This window comes from Symphodus melops, assembly GCF_947650265.1.
Source record: "Symphodus melops genome assembly, chromosome: 8".
NCBI classification, from domain to species: Eukaryota; Metazoa; Chordata; class Actinopteri; order Labriformes; family Labridae; genus Symphodus; species Symphodus melops.
In genome coordinates, this window is record NC_136698.1 from 1740706 (window position 1) to 1761584 (window position 20879).

The following is a 20879-nucleotide window of genomic DNA, read 5'->3' on the forward strand; positions in this document are numbered from 1 at the left end:
TGCATGTTACCTGTCCTTTAAAATAACATTCATACGACAGAAAGGTAATCCACACTTTAAAGCTGCATACCATCTGCAGGCTTGTCCTCTGTGTTTTGACTGGGGGGCCACATTTCAGGAAGGAGACAAACACCTTTGTGTGTTTTCTCAGAACACAAAGAGAGCATGAACTGAATTATTATAAAGGATTAAAGTAGCTGAATGTGAGAGCAGCCCTCGCCTCAGACTGCAGGTAGTGGTCCTCATATCGGGGCTCTCCGCTTACATTATTCATACGGAGGAGGGAGTGACTTGTTGGCTCTTTTTTCCGCCTGTATAAAACGAGAAGTTCGCGTAAAAGAAAATACAGATGGAGAAGGCTAGCCGGCTCGCTGTGTCAGAGAGTCCCCTTAAGCCTACGTGACAACTCACATACTGTCCCTTTGTGACCAGCTCAATCGGCAGAATGCCCGGTCTCTGTGTGCTTTGTCTAGCCGCCGCGCTGGCTGCGTTCACCCGGCTCGCCGGCACCGTGGGTCCGGTGGTCCGATGCGAGCCGTGCGATGCCGGGGCGCTCCTCCAGTGCAAGCCTCTGCCCAAGGATTGCGCGGAGCGAGTGAGAGAGCCCGGCTGCGGCTGCTGCATGACGTGCGCCCTCGGTGAGGGACAGGCGTGTGGAGTGTACACTGCGCGCTGTGGGTCCGGCTTGACCTGCCAGCACCAGCCGGGGGAGAGCCGACCCCTGCAAGCTCTGCTGGAAGGACGGGGACTGTGCTCCAGCGCAGCGTCCAAAAAACTCAACAGCATTCTCATCCCCGCACAAAAAAAAGGTGAGAAGCGTTTTTTTTTTTTAATTGCGCTTTTGTGTTCTATCATACGTTGTTGTTTTTTTGTGTGTTGTGACAGGCGCCCTCCCCATGAGGTTTTTCGTTTTAGTCACCAGCTCTGGGGAGCTTCCTGCTCATGGAAACACCGATCAAGTGCGTTTGTGTAGATGAGATTAAGATGCTTAGAATAATCTACTGAACATACACGGCACACAGAAACATGCGCAGTATTTATTCTTAGGGTCTCTTTCCCCCCCCCCCTCGCTCCGGGGTATTCGAGGAGAGGTTTGACATTGCACAGGGATGTGTTCGCGTTGGCGAAACAAATCCCATAGGCTCCTGAAAGTTTAAGTGGATAACACCAGCTATGGGCTGGAGCTTTACGCAGCAATTAATCGTTGCTTTTCCTCCAGGCAGCTCCTTTTTTTTCCATGTGCGCACACCTTTGGAACGCCATGCGTAAAAGCGCAAATGAAATTTAAGAAATTAAAAGAATGTCGTCTGGGGTTTTGAGATTGGTTGAGAAAAAGTACAGCACTGCTCCATCTCTGTTTCTTCCCATCTCTCTCACACACACACACACACACACACACACACACACACACACACACACACAAACACACGCAGTCTTCTGTATGTAAGCTCAGAGATTTTTGTACACAGCACGAAAATATGTGCTGCTGCTTCCCTTGTGCAGGATGTGGGCCAAAACATCTCAAGTGTGTGACAGGGACGTGGGGGGTGTTATTTCTCTACAAGCACCCAACATTATCAGTAAACCCAAATCTTATTGTGATGCTGCAGTCTGTGCTCACACTGAGGCCTGATATCTGCATGCAGTTTTGTGTGAATGGATGCAGACTGCTCACACTGGTGACACGGCACACATGCCACCTACATGTGAACACACACTGTTGTGTGCTTATAGGCACCGCTGACGTCAGGCCTCCAGGAGCCTGTGTGTTCTCTTCTTCCTGGTTATTTGGTTTGGCCACAGTCATGTGTGTTTCTGTGTGCATGCACTAAGCAGCCACACTGTCACACACAAACACACAAACTCACACATGCTTATGCATCTACTACCACACACTTGCTGAAAGTCTTTTTCACTCATCTTACTTTCTTTATTTCCTGCCACTTTACTTGTTTTCTCTCTCTCTCTCTTTCTATTTCCTGCCCCTTTTTTTAAAAAAACTTTTTCTACAATTTGAAGAATCGGATCATTTTAACAAGACTTGTGTGAATGCATGCTTCTTTGCAGTAGCTCCACTAAAGAGGATGGGAGAATATAAAGGTGGGAAATGATCAACAGCACCCCTTTTGGTCACAGTGTGTAAGTGCAGACCAAACAGCAGCCTCTCCTCCCAGACATTAACAAGCTCCCCTCAACCGCAGTTTGTGCTGTTTACTCTTGTGCCATTATACAAACAAATTGCGTAATGTGTTGATCTACAACGCCCCAGACTTCCTTGAAAGGTTATATAAAAGTTTATATTGACAATAAAAAATAATGCGTGCAGGAAATCTTAAAAAGGGCTCCGCATATTTGTCCCTGGTTATTGACATTTATGGATTTTTTGTTGTTGTTGCAGAGTTCAGTTAAAGCGTGAGAAAGCTGCGCGAGGTTAAAGAGCATGTGTCGCCTCCCGACTCCGTCTCGTCCCAGTTGATGCTGTTGTTGACATTCGTGTTGTTATTGTAAGTTGTGGAGAGACTGTGGAGCCCCACCACGTCACTAATTGATTACGGAGAAAGGGGTGGGCTGCCAGCCTGCCTGCCCACACGAGCTACACCCGTACATGCTCGCCCGCCGCATCACCGCAGCTCTCCAATCTGCTTCCAGTTAACAGTTTAAAACTGTTTGGGTGTGTGTGTGTGTGTGTGTGTGTGTGTGTGTTCCCATCATCGTCCCCCTTGCTCCTCCGGGACGTCTCAGACTGTGGCCTTGCGGTGGTGTGGCTCACCGGGTGGCACATGACGGGTGGTTTAATCCTCTTCCATATCAGGGTGGAGTGTTTGCATCCCCCTCGTCTCTGTCACGTGGTCTGTCTGTAACAATTTGACAGGAATCTTTGCCAGCACTGAGGGCTATTAATACTCCTCCTCCTTCATGTCCAACTTTACCTCTCTCAGCCCTCATCACCTCCTCTGTTTGTCCCGACCCCTAACCCCCCCCCCCCCATAAACACGTAGAAAACACGTTCTTCTTCACAGTGTCCTTAAAAAGTCTTGTTTACACTCAGTTCCTCTCTGTGGCTCTATCTTCTCGGTCTGCATGCTGTGGAAATTTGTGGATATGAGATCGTCATGTTTCTGTTTATTACTTGGCTCAGTCTCTGGCTCCAAACAGCCCACAAGGCAAATGAGCGTTCGTTATTTTGTGTCTTTTCAAAAAAGCCACTCTTTAGACGGTGGAGAATTCTCTGTTGGATGGAGAGACGCAGGCATTCATCATCCTGCATTACAGTGTTTTGATCGGACTTGTAAACCTAAACAGCTCTGGGATTCTGATACTTAGCCTCAGGGCAGAGTTAATGGAAAAATAAATGATGATATTTAGAAGGAGATTGCCTGTTTTGTATCACACACAGTTTTGAAAAAAGAAAAAAAAAAGGACTCAACTCAGCTAAAAAAAGAAAAATCCCAAGAGTCAGTCCCTTCAAAGCCTGTTTGGACACAACGTCAGGAGTTTCATAAAGGGGCACAGATGTACTTCTTCCTCTGCATGAAGACCCCGTGAGACCTTATCTAATGAAAATAAAAACTATTTTGACTTTGGACAGATTCTTTTTGCAGACTCCAGAGAAAGTTTGAAACACATTTCAGGATATGGACATTTTCATCTATTTGTGGAAACAGAATCATGCAGCTGTGGCGTTCGGCCTTCATGTCACTACTTCAAGAGTTGAAGCATTATTTCATCATCGACCTTTATTTAAACTCGAGACATCATGGAGGGGCGACCCTCATTTATAACCGTGTGGATTCATTTACATAGTTCATTAAAAGACAAAGCGAGGGATTGGAGTCCAGGTTGAACCCATGTGAGTAGATATCCTGAGCTGGTTTGGAGGTCGACTCAATGAGGAGAATCTGGTAAATGAAACAACGGTTTTAAAAGTCTGTAACAGGATTGAAACAGCCTCCAGGTCTTCATCTGACACCTTTCTTTTTCTACAGTTAAAATGACGTAACAGCAGATATTTAAACCACTCTGACTCCTCCTGTCGGTCTCCACATGCTCTGTGCTCACTGCGCTCCCTCAGAGTGGTGCTCGCCGCAGTCCCTCTCCGCAGGGGGCCAGCAGCGCCGCCTCGCTCTGCTCTGTTTCCACTGAATTCTGGTAGATTCTGTTGGGCCCCTCCCACTGGCATTCAGCAGGCCAGTGATAGTAAGTGCTGTCAGATGGGGCCCTTTAGGGAGGTTTCCTACTGTCATTGCAAAACTTGCACATTTTAGTTGCTGCTTTGGTTCAAAGCTGCCGCTGTCTGTTTCTGTGTCGAGCTCGCTGCAAGTCATCGTTCTCTTAATTCCCACTTGATCTTGTAGTTCTCCTGTGAACCCGTGAGTCCACCTGCGCTAACGCTCCAGAGTCCGCCTCAGGAGGGTTTGGATACGGCGTACGGACTGTGTGGAAATAAGCATTGAATCTGTTGATTAGGAGAAACACATTGAATGCTACCATCACTGATAAATGACATTTTTCTTTGCAGAGCATGCCAGAAATCAGGTAGAAGAAGGCTGTGCTAATGGAACGACGACTTCACTTCCCGGCATGAGGACGGGGAAGGGCGGGCACAGTCGGGGGTCGATGGACACCAAGCCACAGCTGCACAACAAACTGATCCAGAAAGATCTGAACAGGAAGACTCAGAGCTACAAGGTGGAATCAGTGTCAGGAGGAGCCAACATGGACATGCACAACTTCTCCCTGGAGAGCAAGAGGGAGACTGAGTATGTAAGTCACATGAGACACAGTCACATATCTGTTGAAAATGTTGATGGCTTCCTGTTTGGAGGAAAAACAGACATGGTATGGGTTCTTTCCAGCAGTTGACACAGTTATGACTCCAGATGGAAACGATCATCCTGCTGACCGAGTTACAGCAGAGACCGTTGGCAACTCATTCAAGTGTGTAAACCAGACCCACAGTGAACGGAAAAATCTAGACCAAAGTATGATGCCGAAACTATTTGACTTAAACTAGCTAAAGGTTAGAGATCGCAATAAATCACAAAGTTGAAATGTCATGATTTGGCATTCTTAAAAAAACATGTTTAAGCTTTTATTTTGAACTTTTCATTCTGTCTTAAGTTGAGAGTACTTTACTTGAATTTAACTTTGCTAACAAAGGTCAATGTGTGATGTCATCAGGTGGACGCTAGCAAAGGTCAATGTGTGATGTCATCAGGTGGATATGAGTTCGGACTGGTCAGCTGAGCTGTCTGAGAGTTTGTGAAAGTGACAGTGAGACATTTAAAGATGCAGCAGTTTCCTTCTTTTACGTCACTGAGACCACATGGAGACACTGTGTACGGCTGTCTACAGGGAGCCTGAAGGGACAAAATAGCATGAGATTAATCGAATTCCTTAATTAACTAAGTTCATGCCGACAGCCTTGGTCAATGAATGAACTGAAGCTGAATTTGACATTAACCCCAAAGTGGGGTAAGCATAACAGCTTCACGTGTTTTACGACAGTGTAGTTGCACACAGATACCTTTAGGGGGCACTAAAGCGCTGCAAACCAAATTCCTACGTATCGTTTCTTTAATTGACAAAAGCAGGGTTTCCAGAGGCTTCCTTACGAAGATATAAAAACAAACTATGAATCTATTAAAAGTATTTTATTTTCTCTGTTGTTCACCACCAACCTCACCACCACCAATCAATTAAATCAGGTAACAGAGAGCGAGAGAGAGGCAGCACGTGAACTCCAGTGACACCTGAGTAAATCAGCACACTTCTCCCCAGACTCCACCCACTGATTAACTCTCATTAAAGAGCAATAACTCATCACTGTTTGTTGAAGTCGAGCCCTGCAGGCTGCAGATCCGGCCTGTGCACTCGTGCCAGTTTTCATAGAGCTGTCAACCTGTGGTGGGTGGGATGAATGAACCTTGTGCATGTGCAGGAAAAACACCAGAAACAAACAGTACGGTGAATGTCTCATCAAAACATCGATTCACAGAGTCATTTGTGGGGAAACAAACCACAGGGTGTCTTTAAAGGATCTGTTATCACTTTAACAACGTGGTTTTTGATTACATGCAGTGAGCCTACATTGTGTAAGAGAAGAAGGTACTAATTACAACAATGCTGACGTCAAACCTTTTTCATCTGGGACCTGACAGCAGCATCAAGATTTACACAAGAAAAATAAACATTTAGATCCTGCAAAACATCTCGAAGGTTTTAGTGCATGCATTGTTGAAAACCACTGTGATGTTGCATCCGTGGAAATTAGAGCCGTGCTCGCTTTTATCATATCTGAATGGACTGATCATGAGATCGTCACTTCCAGTTTCTGTGCTTAAGTTAATGTTGTTTCAATCCTTACTTTTTTCAAAATAAAAGCAGGTATAATAAAAAATAACCAAGAAAACACAAGCCTCCATTTCTGAGTGGTTTGGATCACTGACAGCCAATAAGAATCCACTTGGTGTTTCAGAGTGTCAGATGTTAATTCATGTGAAAAAAAAGTCATTTCATTGTGGACACGATGCCAAACTGTCGGTGCCCTAAAAGGTGCTCTGAAGTTATTTTTGTCCTCTTTGATGATCACGAGGGAACCATTAGGAACATGTCAACAGCTGCGAGCGTACCTATCACGTTTTTATGTCCCGCCTTCAATCGATGTGTTTCACGATGTTATGGAAAGACTTTTAATGTCACATTCAGAGTTCAGGAAGTTAACTCTGACACACTCTGACGATCATCAGGAACACGTAATTGCATGAGCGCTCCTCGTGTTCCTCTTGTTTGCCACTGTGTTGGGGAGAGTGTGTAATATTTGTGTCGTCGGGGTGTGTGTTTGCCGCGTTGCTAGGGGCCGTGCCGGCGGGAGATGGAGAGCATCCTGAGCAGCCTTAAAATCAGCAACGTGCTCAACCCGAGAGGCTTCCGCATACCCAACTGTGACAGAAAGGGCTTCTACAAGAAGAAACAGGTGAGTGACTCTTTTCTCACACACACACACACACACACACACACACACCTGTGGACATGCAAATAGACCCATCACATGTCTGAACACTTCCAAGGAATCCTCAGCGACTCATCCCACCCACCCACCCACCCACCCACTCACGCAAGCACAATTCCCCTTTTTTGTGCAGCTCAGGTTGCCTTGACAGCCACATCAACACTATATTATCAGAATGGCTAATAAGCATGTATGACTCCGGTAAATGCACTGCAGCCGGCTGACTCATGCCTCACAGGAAATGAAGTCGGTCAGGTGTGTTTGTGGGTGTGTGGTGTGGGAGAGTGTGGGGGGTAGGGAGGTAAAAATGTGGTCTGGGAGTGTGTGTGGCACGGTAGATGTGGCGGCAGGGGAGTGTATGTATGGCGCTTGTTTGATGGCGGTAGTTTTGGTGAGGGTGTGTAGGTGTGGTGGGGGCGCTGTTGGTGAGGTAAAAAAAACAAACAGGCTGTCACTGGTTTAGTTTTTCTTGTCCGTGGTGCAGCAGACTGGGGCCACCCATACATAGCCGGCTCATTTGTGAGAAGGAGAAGCTTGAAATCCATGCCAGGCATTTGAACCTGAGGGGAGGAGGAGGGGCGAGACCGGAAAGGTGACGCTTCACCGAATCAAACGCCGTGTCGAATAAACACCGCCAGCTTATTTCCCGATTAAGGGTGTCTTATCGGTGGGATTCCACGGAGCTCAAGCCATTCTGAGAAACGCATGAGTCACTTAAAACCCCCCACATGTGCCATGAGTCAGAGACCAACTCAAACCATAACACACACTCGCACACTCGCACACGCACACACGCAGAAAACAATCACCCTCTCCGATTTTTAGCTCGCTCTTTCCCCAAATATCCGACGTGCCTTTTTATTGTTATATCTATTAAATTAAGACTCTTCCTCTCTGATCTTCTGGATTTCATCAACAAATACCTTCCAGAAAAGTGTTGGATCTGGCATACATGTGTGTAAATGTGTGTGTGTGTGTGTGTGTGTGTGTGTGTATGCCAGCCCTTGTCGCCCTTTTCTCTGCGGGCCGGTGTGTTAAATCCATCTGAGGGGATGTGCCTTCACGGTGTGTTGCAGAGATTTATGACCGGAAGCGCAGCGAAGAGGAGACCGTGTGAACCGTCTAGGGTGACAATACTGTGAAAAGAAGGGAGCAAGGGAAGGAGGGGGGGGGGGGGGGGGGGAGGAGAGAAGGAAGGGGGGGGTGAGGGTAAAGGACTGAGCAGAGGGGGGCAAAACCATGCACATGATACCCAAGCTCACCCAGTGTCGTAAAGTGAAACCCCAATCGAGATCTTTTCATATCAAATGGTCACGGACTGTGGCAGGTGAAAGCTTCTGCAGGAACTCGAGGAGGAACTCAAAGGGCTTCTCAATCCTGTTCTTCCAGGAATCAGCGGGAACAGTCCTGCTTGTATTTCCAAAACTCCGATATTTGGAAAGCTGGGTTAGGTTAGGTTCATGTGAGATGCATGCACCTGATTGTGCTCTGATACAGAACTAGCATGTTGCAGCTATAGCTAAATAAAGGTAGACAATCAGGTCAAGTGCACAAAGAAGACCAAAGTTCTTAATCACATAAAAATGGGATTTGGGCGTCCAGACATTGGTTTCTGTCGTGCATGCTTATGGCATCGGTTTCAGTGACTTTGCATATTTCTGAAGCTTTTCTACATTAAAGTAAGCATCCTGCTAACTTGAGATTTTGCTGCAGTGATGTAACAAAGCTCTGCGATCACTCTGCCTTTCTCCTTTTATCTTGAATCCTTCAACCTCGTCTACCTCTTCTCTCGTCTTCTGACTTCTCAAAGCGCTACGAAGGCTGCTGCTTGGTTTTTTGTGAGTTTCTGATGCACCTGCGTCACACTGGATTTGAAGTTAACGCTTTCAAGGTCCAGACTAAAATGAACCAGTCAATTCAAACCCCTTCAAAATGTCCTGCAAAGCCACAGATGTCCTTTTCTTGTTTTGTGTTCTTAGTGCTGGGGTGTTCCCTGGATGGCAGGGTGATGGCAGGGATTACATGCATCAAACTCACTTGTTGTTCACTTTGGTTTTTAGCTTTGACGGGACGGGGTTGAGCCCAGGAGTTGATTTATTTTGTTGACTTCAGCGCAGCACATCGCAAAGACAAACAAAGTGATGCAACACCTTCAATTCCATGAGAAAGAGTAAATAGTTGAATGCATGACTCTGCTTTGGAAGTGGATTTTTTTAGTTTAGTCCCAGCCTTCTCGCACGAGTCTTTTTAAAATTTCTTTTCGATGGCATGCACAGGCCAATAAGCCCCAATATGGCGCCTTCAACTGTCAACTTTTAGTTTCACTTGGAGGCTCAGACTCTATTTGAAAATGTTGGTGTCCAGATTTTCTTAAATCAATTTGGAAACTGTCTGAGCACGGCAAATAAAAGAAGGAAGAAGAAAGAGGCTGGCGGCCGTAAGACACGGAGAAGAAGCGAAAAGAGTCAATCCTGCACGCAGCCTTATCGCCAACTTAATGACTTGGAAAGTGACTGTGGATTCTGCAGGGAAATCATGCGCTTCCAGTCTGACTGCTTGTGACTTCTGGGAGAGGATTAAACTTTATTACAGTGTCAGATTTCCAAAATGAACAAGAGCACCAACTGTGAACAGCCCCCTGAGCTCCGGTTCTAAAAGATTGATCTGGGGTGAAATGTTTTTAAGGGTCTGCTGCCATGAGTGATTTAGTCACAAGCATGTGTTGTTTGCTGTGAATGTGTTGCTGGTGAATTGAGAGCCCGAGCTCTGTCGGAGCAGTCTGAGTGGTGTTGTACTTCTGCTGCACAGAAACCTATTTTTAGCAGCAGTTATATGAATTGGCCCAGTATCCCAGTTCAGGTCATGCATGCCCAACACTGACCCTCTCATTACACCCCTCACAGTCTCCCTCGCTCTCTCAGGCTCTCTCTCTCTCCCTCACTATCACTCTCAGGCTCTCTCTCTCTTATTCATCATTTCACCCACCCATCATTACCCCCATTGTGCCATCCACCCGCCTTTTGTTCTGCCTGCCCGCTCCATCATTCTGTCCATCCTGCCCTTCCGCCCACCTGGCTTCAACTTCCTTGTTTGGCCAGGAATCACCGCGCAGAGGGCTTGTGAATGGGACGACAGTGTCTGTGTCTCCTCTCTGTGTACTCTTTCAGAGTTTAGTGTGTGTCGAGAGTAGGAGGAGGAGGAGGAGGAGGAGGAGGAAGAGGCAGTGGGTTAAGGATGTGAGCCAGGTGCCTGCGTACCCTTATCCCTCCCTCCCTCCCTCCGCAGGTCCTGACAGTGCCAGGGCCCATAAGGGCTGACTTATTGAGCGTGACTCAGAAGGATCTGTGGAAACGTACACACCAACCACAATGGCTTTATAATAACTGGCCAACCTTCAGGGACCCAGACAGCTATTTTCACTCTGTCTCTGTCTCCCTCGTTCTCTTCTCTCCCTGGATTTCTAATCCTCCTTGCCTTCCTTCTCTCTCTGGGGGATATACAATCCTTTTATTTATTATTTCTTTTTGCACAATGTTTAGGGCAGGGTCAACTTTTACCTGACTTTCTATACTGATAGTGAATCTACAGATACCCCAGACACTATAAAACGTGGACGTAGTCTCAGTGATGTTGTCCATTGGTTTTTGATGAGGCTCAAACAATGTCGACCGTCACATTTAAAAAACTTTGGATCAATTTGGAAACAGGCAAAGAGGTGGAGATGAGGCGGACGTTACCCCTACTGGCTTAAAAATAGAACAACTTGTCAGTCAACTTTTTGAATTTGAACTCAGCTACGCTCCTAATTATGCTAATTTATGCAGCACTATTAGCCCTTGATTTAATCTAAACACATGTTTTAAGAAAGTCAGCCCTGCACAGTGTGGACTGTTAAAGAAATGAATCATAGAGATGAAAATGGTTTTTTTAAGCAGGCTGTAAACATGTCAGAGTTGTTATTGGGGACTTCAGGGCTTTTGGAAGCAGCCTCAAGTGGACACTAGAGGAACTGCAGTTTTTTGCACTTCAGCATTTAAGTTAAACACCAGAAGTTGCTGCGGCGTCTTCACACCAGCACGTGTGCAGAGATGATACGTAGACAGTCAACGCATTGACGGTCACAGTGTGTAAACGGCACTCCCCTCTCTCCCATTGGCTCGAGGTGAATCCTCCTCCTCCTGGAAACGAGTGTGAAACGTCTGAACGGCCTCAGATTGAGATGAAGTTAATTGGTATGATTAAAGAAAACCGTTGAGGTTTTAACCGAGGAATAAAGGAGGTGAAGTTCATCACAACACAAAAGGTCAACTTTAGCGTCCATAGCTTTGAAGTTATGTCACGACTGTAATGTGACTTCTGAGCTTTTCTCACAGTAAAGATCCATAAATGAAACCATTTAAAGTGTTTTTTGAAGGCTGAACCTCATCAAGCTGCTAACCCGGGAGGTCACGTGTTTGATCCCCAGCTCCTGCTGCTACATGTCCGACGTGTCCTTGTGCAAGGCGCTTAACCCCGAATTGCTCCCGCGGCTTCGGCGGCATCATGAGAATGAACGATAGAAGCTGAAGTCCATTTACTTTGAATGATAGCGAGTAGATTTCAATAAGTTGAATGACGTCGTGAGAGAGCGGTCCTGCAGAATAACCTGAAGGCTCCTCACACACACACACACACACACAGACACACACACACACACACACACACACACACACACACACACCGAGCCCAACACTACAAACTGCTCGTGCTGACTGATGTGAAAGGTTTTATGTTTGGCAGGTTATTCTTCCAATATGAGTTCATGCCGACTGAAGAAAAGGGAAACGTGTGAATGTCCAGTACATGTATGTATGTTAGTGCCCACTCTCATTATAAAGAAGTGTGTGTGTGTGTGTGTGTGTGTGTGTGTGTGTGTGTGTGTCTTTCTTATTGAGCAAGCCCTCTGAAGGAAACACCTAATCACACACGTTTAAATTGAGTTTGATGAAACACTCAGCTGGCTGAGTTTTTCTATCAGTTGAAGCTTCCCCCTGTTCCCTCCAACGCGTCCACTCACCACTTATATTGATTATTGAGGCTCCTCTGTTACAGCTTGTGTGGCCCCATTCTTCTCTTTAAAACAAACTTTTATTTTCTGGAGTTAAATTCACTGAGACGCTCATTAACACACTTTTTTTTTTTTTTTTTTTTAGAAAAAGCAATATCCTGCAGCTACTTCCAATACTGCGGCACACAAACAAACACATGCACAGATGCACCCTCTTTCACACAAATACATACATGCGCCCCTATACACACACACACACACACACACACACACACACACACACACACACACACACACACATTGCATTTTATGAGTTTATGTTTATCCTGTGGTCATAGCAGGCTCTTTTTAATGTCCGTGAAGCCCAGCGGCGCTGCTATTAGCCATAAAGACCTGCATCACAAGAGTGCGCATTCATACGCACAACACACCCCCATAAAGGTTGCATTATGAATGTAGGAGGTGGATGAAATGTGCTTTTTTAGGGAGCACGCAGGGCCAGTGTAAGGCTGAGAATATGGGACAGGAGGTCTGAGGTGAGCTCTGAGCGGGAGCTTCAGTCTCTGCGGTTCATGCTGCTCGGATTAGTAAAGCAGTACACCTCCATGAAAACATGTTTTCATGATTAACCTCTCACCTCACTTTGCTCGAAGGCACTCCGGACGGAAAGTTGGAACATGCCCGTTCTGATTCCTTGACTGATGCAGCTTATTGAAAACAAAGAACCAGATCTTTGGGATGTGTTTCAAACAGAGCTCCACCGAGGAACGCTGGGATGAATGTTCTTTATGTCTTCAGGTCTTTATGTGAGAAGCCCCAGAAGATTTATGGACCATTTTTTTAAATGCATGATGATGACCCACTGAGGGAGGAAAGCTGTCAAAGATTGGCGCCGCCAGCCTCGTTCGTTTTGATATGTACCCCAGCAGACGTCTTAATTTGCCCCTGAACACACCGCACAGACTCCAGCCGACGGCCAACCTCCTCGTACCTTCTGCACTCTCCATGCCAACAGGTCGTCCGTCGTTACGCTGGCGCTCACCACTCGTATTACAGGTACTTCTAATGTCTGATAAAAAGTGGAAATGGTGCTGCATAGTCGGCCATTACTCTCTTCGTGGAAAAAGAGAAGAAGAGGAGTAGGCGACAGGATACTGCAGCGACATGTTGAAAGGAGATCAATGAAACGAACAGCCAATCAGAGAGAGTCCCATAAATGTGGAATCGGCTGGAAAGAAAAGGCAGACAGGAGCTAACGTGTAGCAACGGAGCGTGACACATCGCTACAAGCGCTCGCTGTCAGTCCAACGAGGACCGACGGGCGACGCTCTCCTCGGCGGGTCAGAGCTTTAAAGGATGCAGTCAAGGTGTTTAAAGTGCATGACTTGTCTTTTCACACAAACATGCTGAAGAATTTCCACAAACGCATAATTCATCTGGAACCACAGAAAATTCACTTTTAGATCAATAAAGTGTCAAATGTTGCCTGAATTGTTTTTAAATTGTTGAAGTTTTTTTACACTATTAAACAAGTCATTTAAGAAGTAAACAGAGCGACCTGTTCAGCTGAATGTGGGGAGTCGAACCAAGGTTTTTGTTGGATAATTCCTTGAAGTGTTTTGTCGGTTTAAAGAGAAGAAAGCTGCACAGATGTCGTTTCTCAAACATAATAAGTCGACCAAGACAACGTCCAATCTTTTTCAGATATGTGTAAAGTGACATTCAGCCCTCAGCAGACATGTGGCTTTCTTTGGCATTCTCCGAAAGTGTTTGCTTGTGTCTTTGTGTGTGTGTGTGTGTGTGTGTGTGTGTGTGTGTGTGTGTGTGCGTGCAGATTGAAGCAGTAAAGAAAGGATGGCTTGAGATGACTGCTAATAGTTCACAGATGAAAGAGACAGAGCGGAAATTCAAAGGTAGCCAAGCAACAGGGGAATGCACACATGCACATTTTGCCCTCTTCCTCTTCCTCTCCCTTCCGCCTCTCCTTTGGCTTTTCAACCCTACCATAGCACACACACACACACACACACACTCACACACACACACACACCCGCCGCATACAGGACTCCATCATCATTAACCAGAGCACAGGAACACAATGTTAAGCTCCTCTCCGCGGTCTCGTCCACTGGGTCAGGGCTAAAATAGAAGCTGGCCGCAGACTCAGACGATGGCACCAAGAAAAGGAATGAAGGGAGGAGGAGGAGGAGGAGGAGGAGGAGAGAGAGAGAGAGGAAGAAAACAGACTAAGACAGAAGAGGAGGAGGAGGAGGAGGAGAAGGAGCAAGAGAGGTAGGAAGGAAATCTGTGTCCCTCAAAAAAGAATCCCTGCGTGATGTTCGAGTGTGAGAATGGGGCGTGTCGGGCCGCGTACTTGCCCCCAGACTGCTGCTGTAGTTGTTGGTATTTTAATGGGCCTCTGTCTCTATAAAGCTGCCTTTGATCATGCACTCAGGCTGCACGTGGATGTCGACTACACCGGAAACAGACACCTGGTCACACTCTAAATCCAAAGCATGTCTGTCTTGTCTGCCTGCTCGGTGTCTGTGGCTGCACGGCACAGAACAGTCCGCTTCTGAACGCACCGTTCTGCTTTGGAATTTAAAACTGATCCCGAGTGTCTGTCAGATTAATGTGCAGTTCATCAACCTCGATTTAAGGGTGTCAACTTCCACATCTGATAAGCTGAGGAGAAACTGAAACTCTTTTATTCTGAGGGGGAATTTCCCTCCCTACCGAACAGCAGAAAGCGATCCAAACATGAGACTCAGGACAAAAATCATACAATCCTATACAGGAGTCTAAACCATCGGGCCCCAGGCCAGTAGGTGGCCCCTTAACGGCTGACAAACTTTAAACCACAGCATTGCCTCAAATTGTGCAAAATTTGGCAGACTTCCCTAAAAGGGCCCCATCTGACAGCGCTCACTCTCTATGCTCTGCTCAAAGTGTCGCGTGCATTATCGCTGTGAAAAATAATAATGGACGCTGGTCGGAGGGGCCCCCGATGAATGTTTGCCCACGGCCCCAACAGACTCTAGCTGCGCCCTCTTCCCTGGATGGTTATAAACCGAGACAGGTCTGGACTTTTGAAGGCTTTAGATGTTGGGTCATTTGTTTGAGTAGAAGAAGAAACAGCCGAAGGAATGAATGCCAGAAATGTTTAAATTATTGCAAACATCCCGTTTGGCCCCGTTGGTTCGTTCTGTTTGTGTGAACTTTAAAATCTTCATCTTCTGTGTGTTCCTGATCATGACAACAAGCTTTTCTTTCAGCAACATCTCCAGATACCGCCGATTAGTTTTATTTGTCGGCTTATTGGCTTCGTAAGTCAGACAAATCCCATCCCATTTCCAGATTCATAAAATGTGTGTGGACTCAAATTAAACAGTTCGACTTGAAGGGTTTGATTTAGTGTCTTATCTATTCAAAAGTCTGTTTAAACTGGATCAGTAACAGTATGCTGGGCTGCAGAGACGGACAGGCTGACGTGTCTCAGCGCTGACTGGTCACCTGACCCTCTTTGCCCCGCCCCTCGGGGGGATGATGTCGGGTTGGAGCAGAATTATTCTGAGCCAGAGTTTGACCCGACTGATTTTGCCGTTTCATGTGAACTCCAAATGGAGCTCATAAAGTTGCCACTCTGCAGAGCGCGGCCCCCTGTGGGACATCTGATATTACTGCATACATGTGTGTGAGAACCAGTGTGTAAGCAGGTGGGGGGTATGTATACATATAGTACACCCGACTCCTGTGAGTGTGCGTCTTCATGTTTGCTGATGTGTGTTTATGCGTGCACGTGCACGTGCTCTCGTGCACGCTCGGGCCATAATCAGCTCCAGATGATTTTGAGTGACTGCCAGCTTCCCAGAATAGCTGCGCTGGTCTCCTTGCAGCCCTCCAACTGGCCTTGGCAAATATTTTAGCAACTCCATGTTTACCTTCACACTCCTCCACTCTCACTCAGTCAGAGCGTCCCTCCTTCCCTGCCCCAATCCATCCCAAAGAATCTGCTTCTTCATCGTTTACCCCCGCTGGTCAGGAGCACATAAGCCTGATAAATAAAGCTCAGACTCAGCAGAGTGCTGGTTGCACGTGGATGCCTGAGTGAAGCTCCCCTGCTCTGATCTCTATACATTAATTATTGTCTTTCACGAGGCCAGCAGCTGCATCATTTGAAGTGTTTGTCTCTGATAGATTCTGCTCATAAAAACTCTGCGACAGCTCCAGACAGCAGGGCATTCCTCTCCATGATCGATGAGATGTTTGTCTTATTAGAGTTCTGCTGAGGCACGACTTGGCCTCCTGACAAGCATCCAAACAGAGAGGCACTCTTGTGATCACACACACATGCACCTAGAAGGTGGTGTTGATGAAGCTGTGTCAGGGTAATTCCTCACCTTGGAAACAGTAATCTGTTTTCACAATGTGCCTCAAAGATGATAAGTCCTCGGCTGCCTTCCAGCCGTCTCCAAACTAAAGATGGAAGTTGGAGCTGGCTGAGTGATGTCGAAACGTGCACCTGACGCTGCAACCTGCAATCCTTCGCCCTGAAGGCTGCACGCGAAAAAAGTCAAATAAGCAGCACAACTCATTTAACCTTCTCCGCCTTCTTTTTTTTTTTTTTTGCAGTGCCGTCCATCCAAAGGAAGGAGGCGGGGCTACTGCTGGTGCGTGGACAAATACGGCCAATCTCTCCCCGGGTACGACGGCAGGGAGCGAGGCGAGACGCAGTGCTACAACCTGGAGAGCAAATGAGAGGACAGAGGGACGACTCGGAGGAGGGTGGGGGAGACCGAGAGAGGAAGGAAGAAGGAAAGAGAGAAAGAGAGAAAGCCTACTTTGCTCTTGCATGTCGTTTTGTGTAAACATTTGAAGGGGCTCTGGATCTTTGATTTCGGGTCCCATTTCTGTCAGAAAGTCCGAGAGAGAACAAGGGGGAGGGAAGGGAAAGGGAGGGGAGGGAGTGGAGGAAGGCCTCATTGACAGGCCGAGCCTCCGGTCCATCACAGCTATCTGTCCCGTGCTTTGGGAACCTCTGTCCTTTCTTAGAAAAAAAAAAAAAAAGAGGAAGAAGAAGCTGAAAGCTGAGAGAGAAGAGGAAGAAAGAGAGACACCTACCATCTGCACTATTCTTTTAGAGAGAGGAAAAAGGGACTTTTCCACTCACTTTAAAGAGGACTTGTTTGTGACTGTGACCCGAAGAAAAAAAAAGAAAAAAAACACACCACCACCGTTTCTTTTGTGTGTGTCTGTCTGTGAGTCAGTGTGTGTGTGTGTGTCTTAACGTGTGAGCACCTGCATAACATACGTGTGCACAGCTGCATGTCTGTGCGAGATGGCATGCAAGATGGTGTGCGCATTCCCCCAAAGTGTTTATTTGTGTAAATACTGTTTGTCACTAAGCTCAGTGTAGAGACGTCCGATGGCCCTCTCCCCAGCCCTGCTCCATTAAACAATGCAGAAAGATAAACACTCGACGGCTCAGGGTCCATTTTGAAGTGAAGGATTATGGGATAGCAGGGCTTTGACTTCTTATCCAGGGCCATTTGTGCTGCCTCCCTCAGGAAGGAGCGGAGGCAAACCGTGCAGTTACAGTGCCTTAGAAACAGACCTGTCCACGCCTCCCCTCCACCTTTACATCAGCCTGAAACTCCGCCCCCTTTTTCATGTCAAACACTCCATCCACAGCAGGCGCCAACGCCGGCTCCAGCTGAAGAAATCAGCTTCAGTTAGCTTGGACAGCAGATCTGAAGGGTGTCCCTGTAAGAACAACAACTTCTTAAACCACTGTTTGATCTGAGTACTCCGAGTGTGAATAGAATAAGAAACGTGCCAAAATATTCACTTCAAGCGTCTCACGAGTCGCCATCGCTAAGAAGATTCATGAAAGGAGTCGGTCAAATAGTTACTTATTCAGTCTCCATTGAAAACGAAAGAAAACTAAACGTGCCAACAGAAAGGAGAAAGTGTTTAAGAAGCCTTATTACAGGAAATACTCGGACTGTCACGGTTCATCTCTTTATTGCGATTAATCACATTTTTGTTGCATAATTGAAACAGCACAATCTGCATTTCATAGCATAGTTTTTTGTTATGCTTTTATTTTGTATTTTTTTTAATACTGTCTTAAGTTCAAGGTACTGTATTTGGTGCTTTTATTTTGGAAGAAGACAAGGAACTTCTGGTACTGTAGATGTAGTTGAGAACATTAGCAGAGAACCGCAGAGAAAGCAGCTTGTTTCGGATTAATGGGTAAATGCAGAGAGCTCGGAGGACGTGTGATGTCATCAGGTGGATGTGACTTTGGTTTGTTGAAGCGACAGGAGACGATATGAGCATTGCAGTCTTTGATTTTTAACGTTGTAAAACGCTCAAAACTTCAACACCCGCCCTGTTTGCATCAGACTGACTTGAGATGGTCTCTTATGGAAAGGCCTGAAGACGAGGAGGTGAACCCGACCAGAAAGTTAGCAGCAGTGGGGAGGCGGATTATTCTGCAGCAGTGGTTTAACAAGTTTAACATGGATATTTTTCAACTATTATTGATTGCCAGTTTAGCTTTGATTTTGTTTGATCGACGTGGAACTGAGCATGCTGGACTTCAAAAACGGTGCTAATTTACATCCACAGTCCAGTGAATGGAGTCTGATCTGCTGTGTGAGCTAACTCCAGCTAACGCTAACAGAGGGCGAGTCTTTCACAGAGTATTTTGAGATGCCTGCATGCTAGCTTAAATGTTGAGTTCGATCAGCTTCCCCCGTCCCTCCAGAGCTCATGCCTCCTCGTCCTTCATCCTTTCTGTTGACTTCCCCGACTCCTCGTCGTCCTTATTGTCCGTCTAACACTTTGTCCACGTCTGCGTGCCTGACCCCGTCCACGTCTCCAACCTCACTCAACCTCTCTGTTCATCCTCGCTTCAGCACCCGGTCCTCTCCCTGTCAGGGGTGCGACCTGGTGAAGGCTTGTTTGAACGGGGCGGTACAGCCCGGTGTGACCGGCCCGCCCCGCCCCACCACAGGTGCCAGCTGCCCCTATTGCTTCAAGCACTTAAAGCACTTTAGCTGCGCCGCCACTCGTAAACGCATGCAGTTAAAGACAATTGGACCGATCTGCATCTGCATACCTTTCCTCGGAGGTCACGCCAGATGAATCAGTGTGATACTGTAAGAAAACAATAACAAACTGGTGAGGAGAGAGGGAGAAAAGATAAAGCTACACCAGGACTTCTGACAGCAAAGTAAGCGAACACCCCTTCAGAAATGTTCCATTCAATGCAACTATTTTCTTCTTTTTTTTTTTTTTTTTTGTTGTTGTTGTTTTTGTTTCTTTGAAAAATGCTTGTATGATCGTATGCCAAGAAAATCTCCACGAGGTGGACACAGCACCAAATATGCATTCACACAAGTGGTAGGGGGTCCGAGGGAGGAGGCAGCTTCCTGCCCCGATGCGCTCCCACATCCTGTGTAAAGACTTGAACAGTGGAGAGGGTGCCGACTAAGAATGCTTGCCCAGTAGCTCGGTAGCATGAAATCGGCTGTACACTTCCTTTGATAGACAGCAGCAACTTACAACCAGCCTGTTGGTGCTACATCCCACCTGCTCAAAGACTTGATGTAAAGGGAGGAACATACACACAAATATGTCTAAGCTATTCCCTCCTGAATATTTGTAAGTGTGTCTTTTTATATATATATATATATATATATATATATATATATATATACATACATATATATATATATTATTATTATTATTTCCTGGCCAGCGATATGTCTGACTAGACATCATGTACAGTACTTAAAAATTATTTATCTAAGAAAGAATTATAAGCTGATCCAAACTAGGTTTTCTTATGAACAATTCAGTGACTCACCTATTGCACAGCCAAGTCTCTATGATTCAGTGTATTTTGGGGAATATAATCACTAATGAATGTTTTATTTTTTAATGAATCTGTTCCTTCTGTTGCTCAGCAGTGTCAGTTTTAAGCTCAGCGCCCTGCAGGCCAGTTTCAGCCCCAGGGGTGCAAAAAAAAAAAAATCTGTGTGGGTCAGTCGCTCAGGTCTCGGGTCATCCTAGTTCACCGCTCCTTCAGGTCGGTGAGCCTCTCACCTATCAGCCGCTCACTTCTCCCCCCCCCCCCCGTGCACGCCGCGCCATCCCGCCTCAGTCTGTTCGTGCAGAGCCACAGTCACACTTCTCTGATGTCACGTCTTTTTTCATTTTTGATTTTTTTCCCCCTGCTGGTGACGATAAGAATCTCTCTGTTCACGGGTAAAATGTATTTTTGTTTTTTTCTTCTCAAGTTATCCTTCAAAGAGTTTTTTTTTTGATTTATGATACTAAACTAGAAATCACACAGCTATTATTTTCTCTGCGAAAGGAAATGATTTTTGATTCAAAGTATAATTTGTATTTAATGTCTTTTTTTTTTTTAAATAAAAGTGAACACAATTTAAAGAATACAGTCTCTCATGTGCTTTTTCATTGTGAGCGATCTAGCAGCCAATCAGGACACAGTTTGCTCCTGTTCAAGGCCTTGAACGCAATATCAGGCTCCCCTCAGTCTTGGAATGTGTCAATAAGGATAAAGCAAAGGTTCAATTTGTGAAAAGAATAAAAATAAATCTGGTGGTGCCAGGCAGGCTGGCAGTGGCCACGGGAGGTTGAGGCGAATTCCTGTGCCCCGACCAAGGCAAACAGAGAGCGGGTCAAAAGGCAGCGCAGAGCTGCGTGTCCTAAAGTTAGAGCAGGACTCCACTTTAGATCACCGTGATAACACCGCTCACAAACACGCCCAATATAGCCAAATGTGGT

At 46.2% G+C, this 20879-nt stretch overlaps 1 protein-coding gene across 1 annotated transcript; it reads left to right on the forward strand.

The window, feature by feature from the left end:
• Window positions 1–355: 355 nt before the first annotated feature.
• igfbp3 (insulin-like growth factor binding protein 3) lies at window positions 356–16889 on the forward strand. The gene is made up of 4 exons (XM_079351210.1): window positions 356–809; window positions 4520–4764; window positions 6857–6976; window positions 16692–16889. Exons 1-4 carry the CDS (start codon window positions 446–448, stop codon window positions 16815–16817), a joined length of 855 nt encoding a protein of 284 aa, XP_079207336.1. The 5' UTR covers window positions 356–445; the 3' UTR covers window positions 16818–16889.
• Window positions 16890–20879: the final 3990 nt, after the last annotated feature.

Excerpts from the sequence above, each read along its gene's own strand:
- igfbp3 (XM_079351210.1), top strand. The coding sequence starts at position 446 with ATGCCCGGTCTCTGTGTGCTTTGTCTAGCCGCCGCGCTGGCTGCGTTC. Across the intron at positions 810-4,519 it reads CATCCCCGCACAAAAAAAAG|AGCATGCCAGAAATCAGGTA; the intron begins GTGAGAAGCGTT and ends TTTTCTTTGCAG. Across the intron at positions 6,977-16,691 it reads GCTTCTACAAGAAGAAACAG|TGCCGTCCATCCAAAGGAAG; the intron begins GTGAGTGACTCT and ends TTTTTTTTGCAG.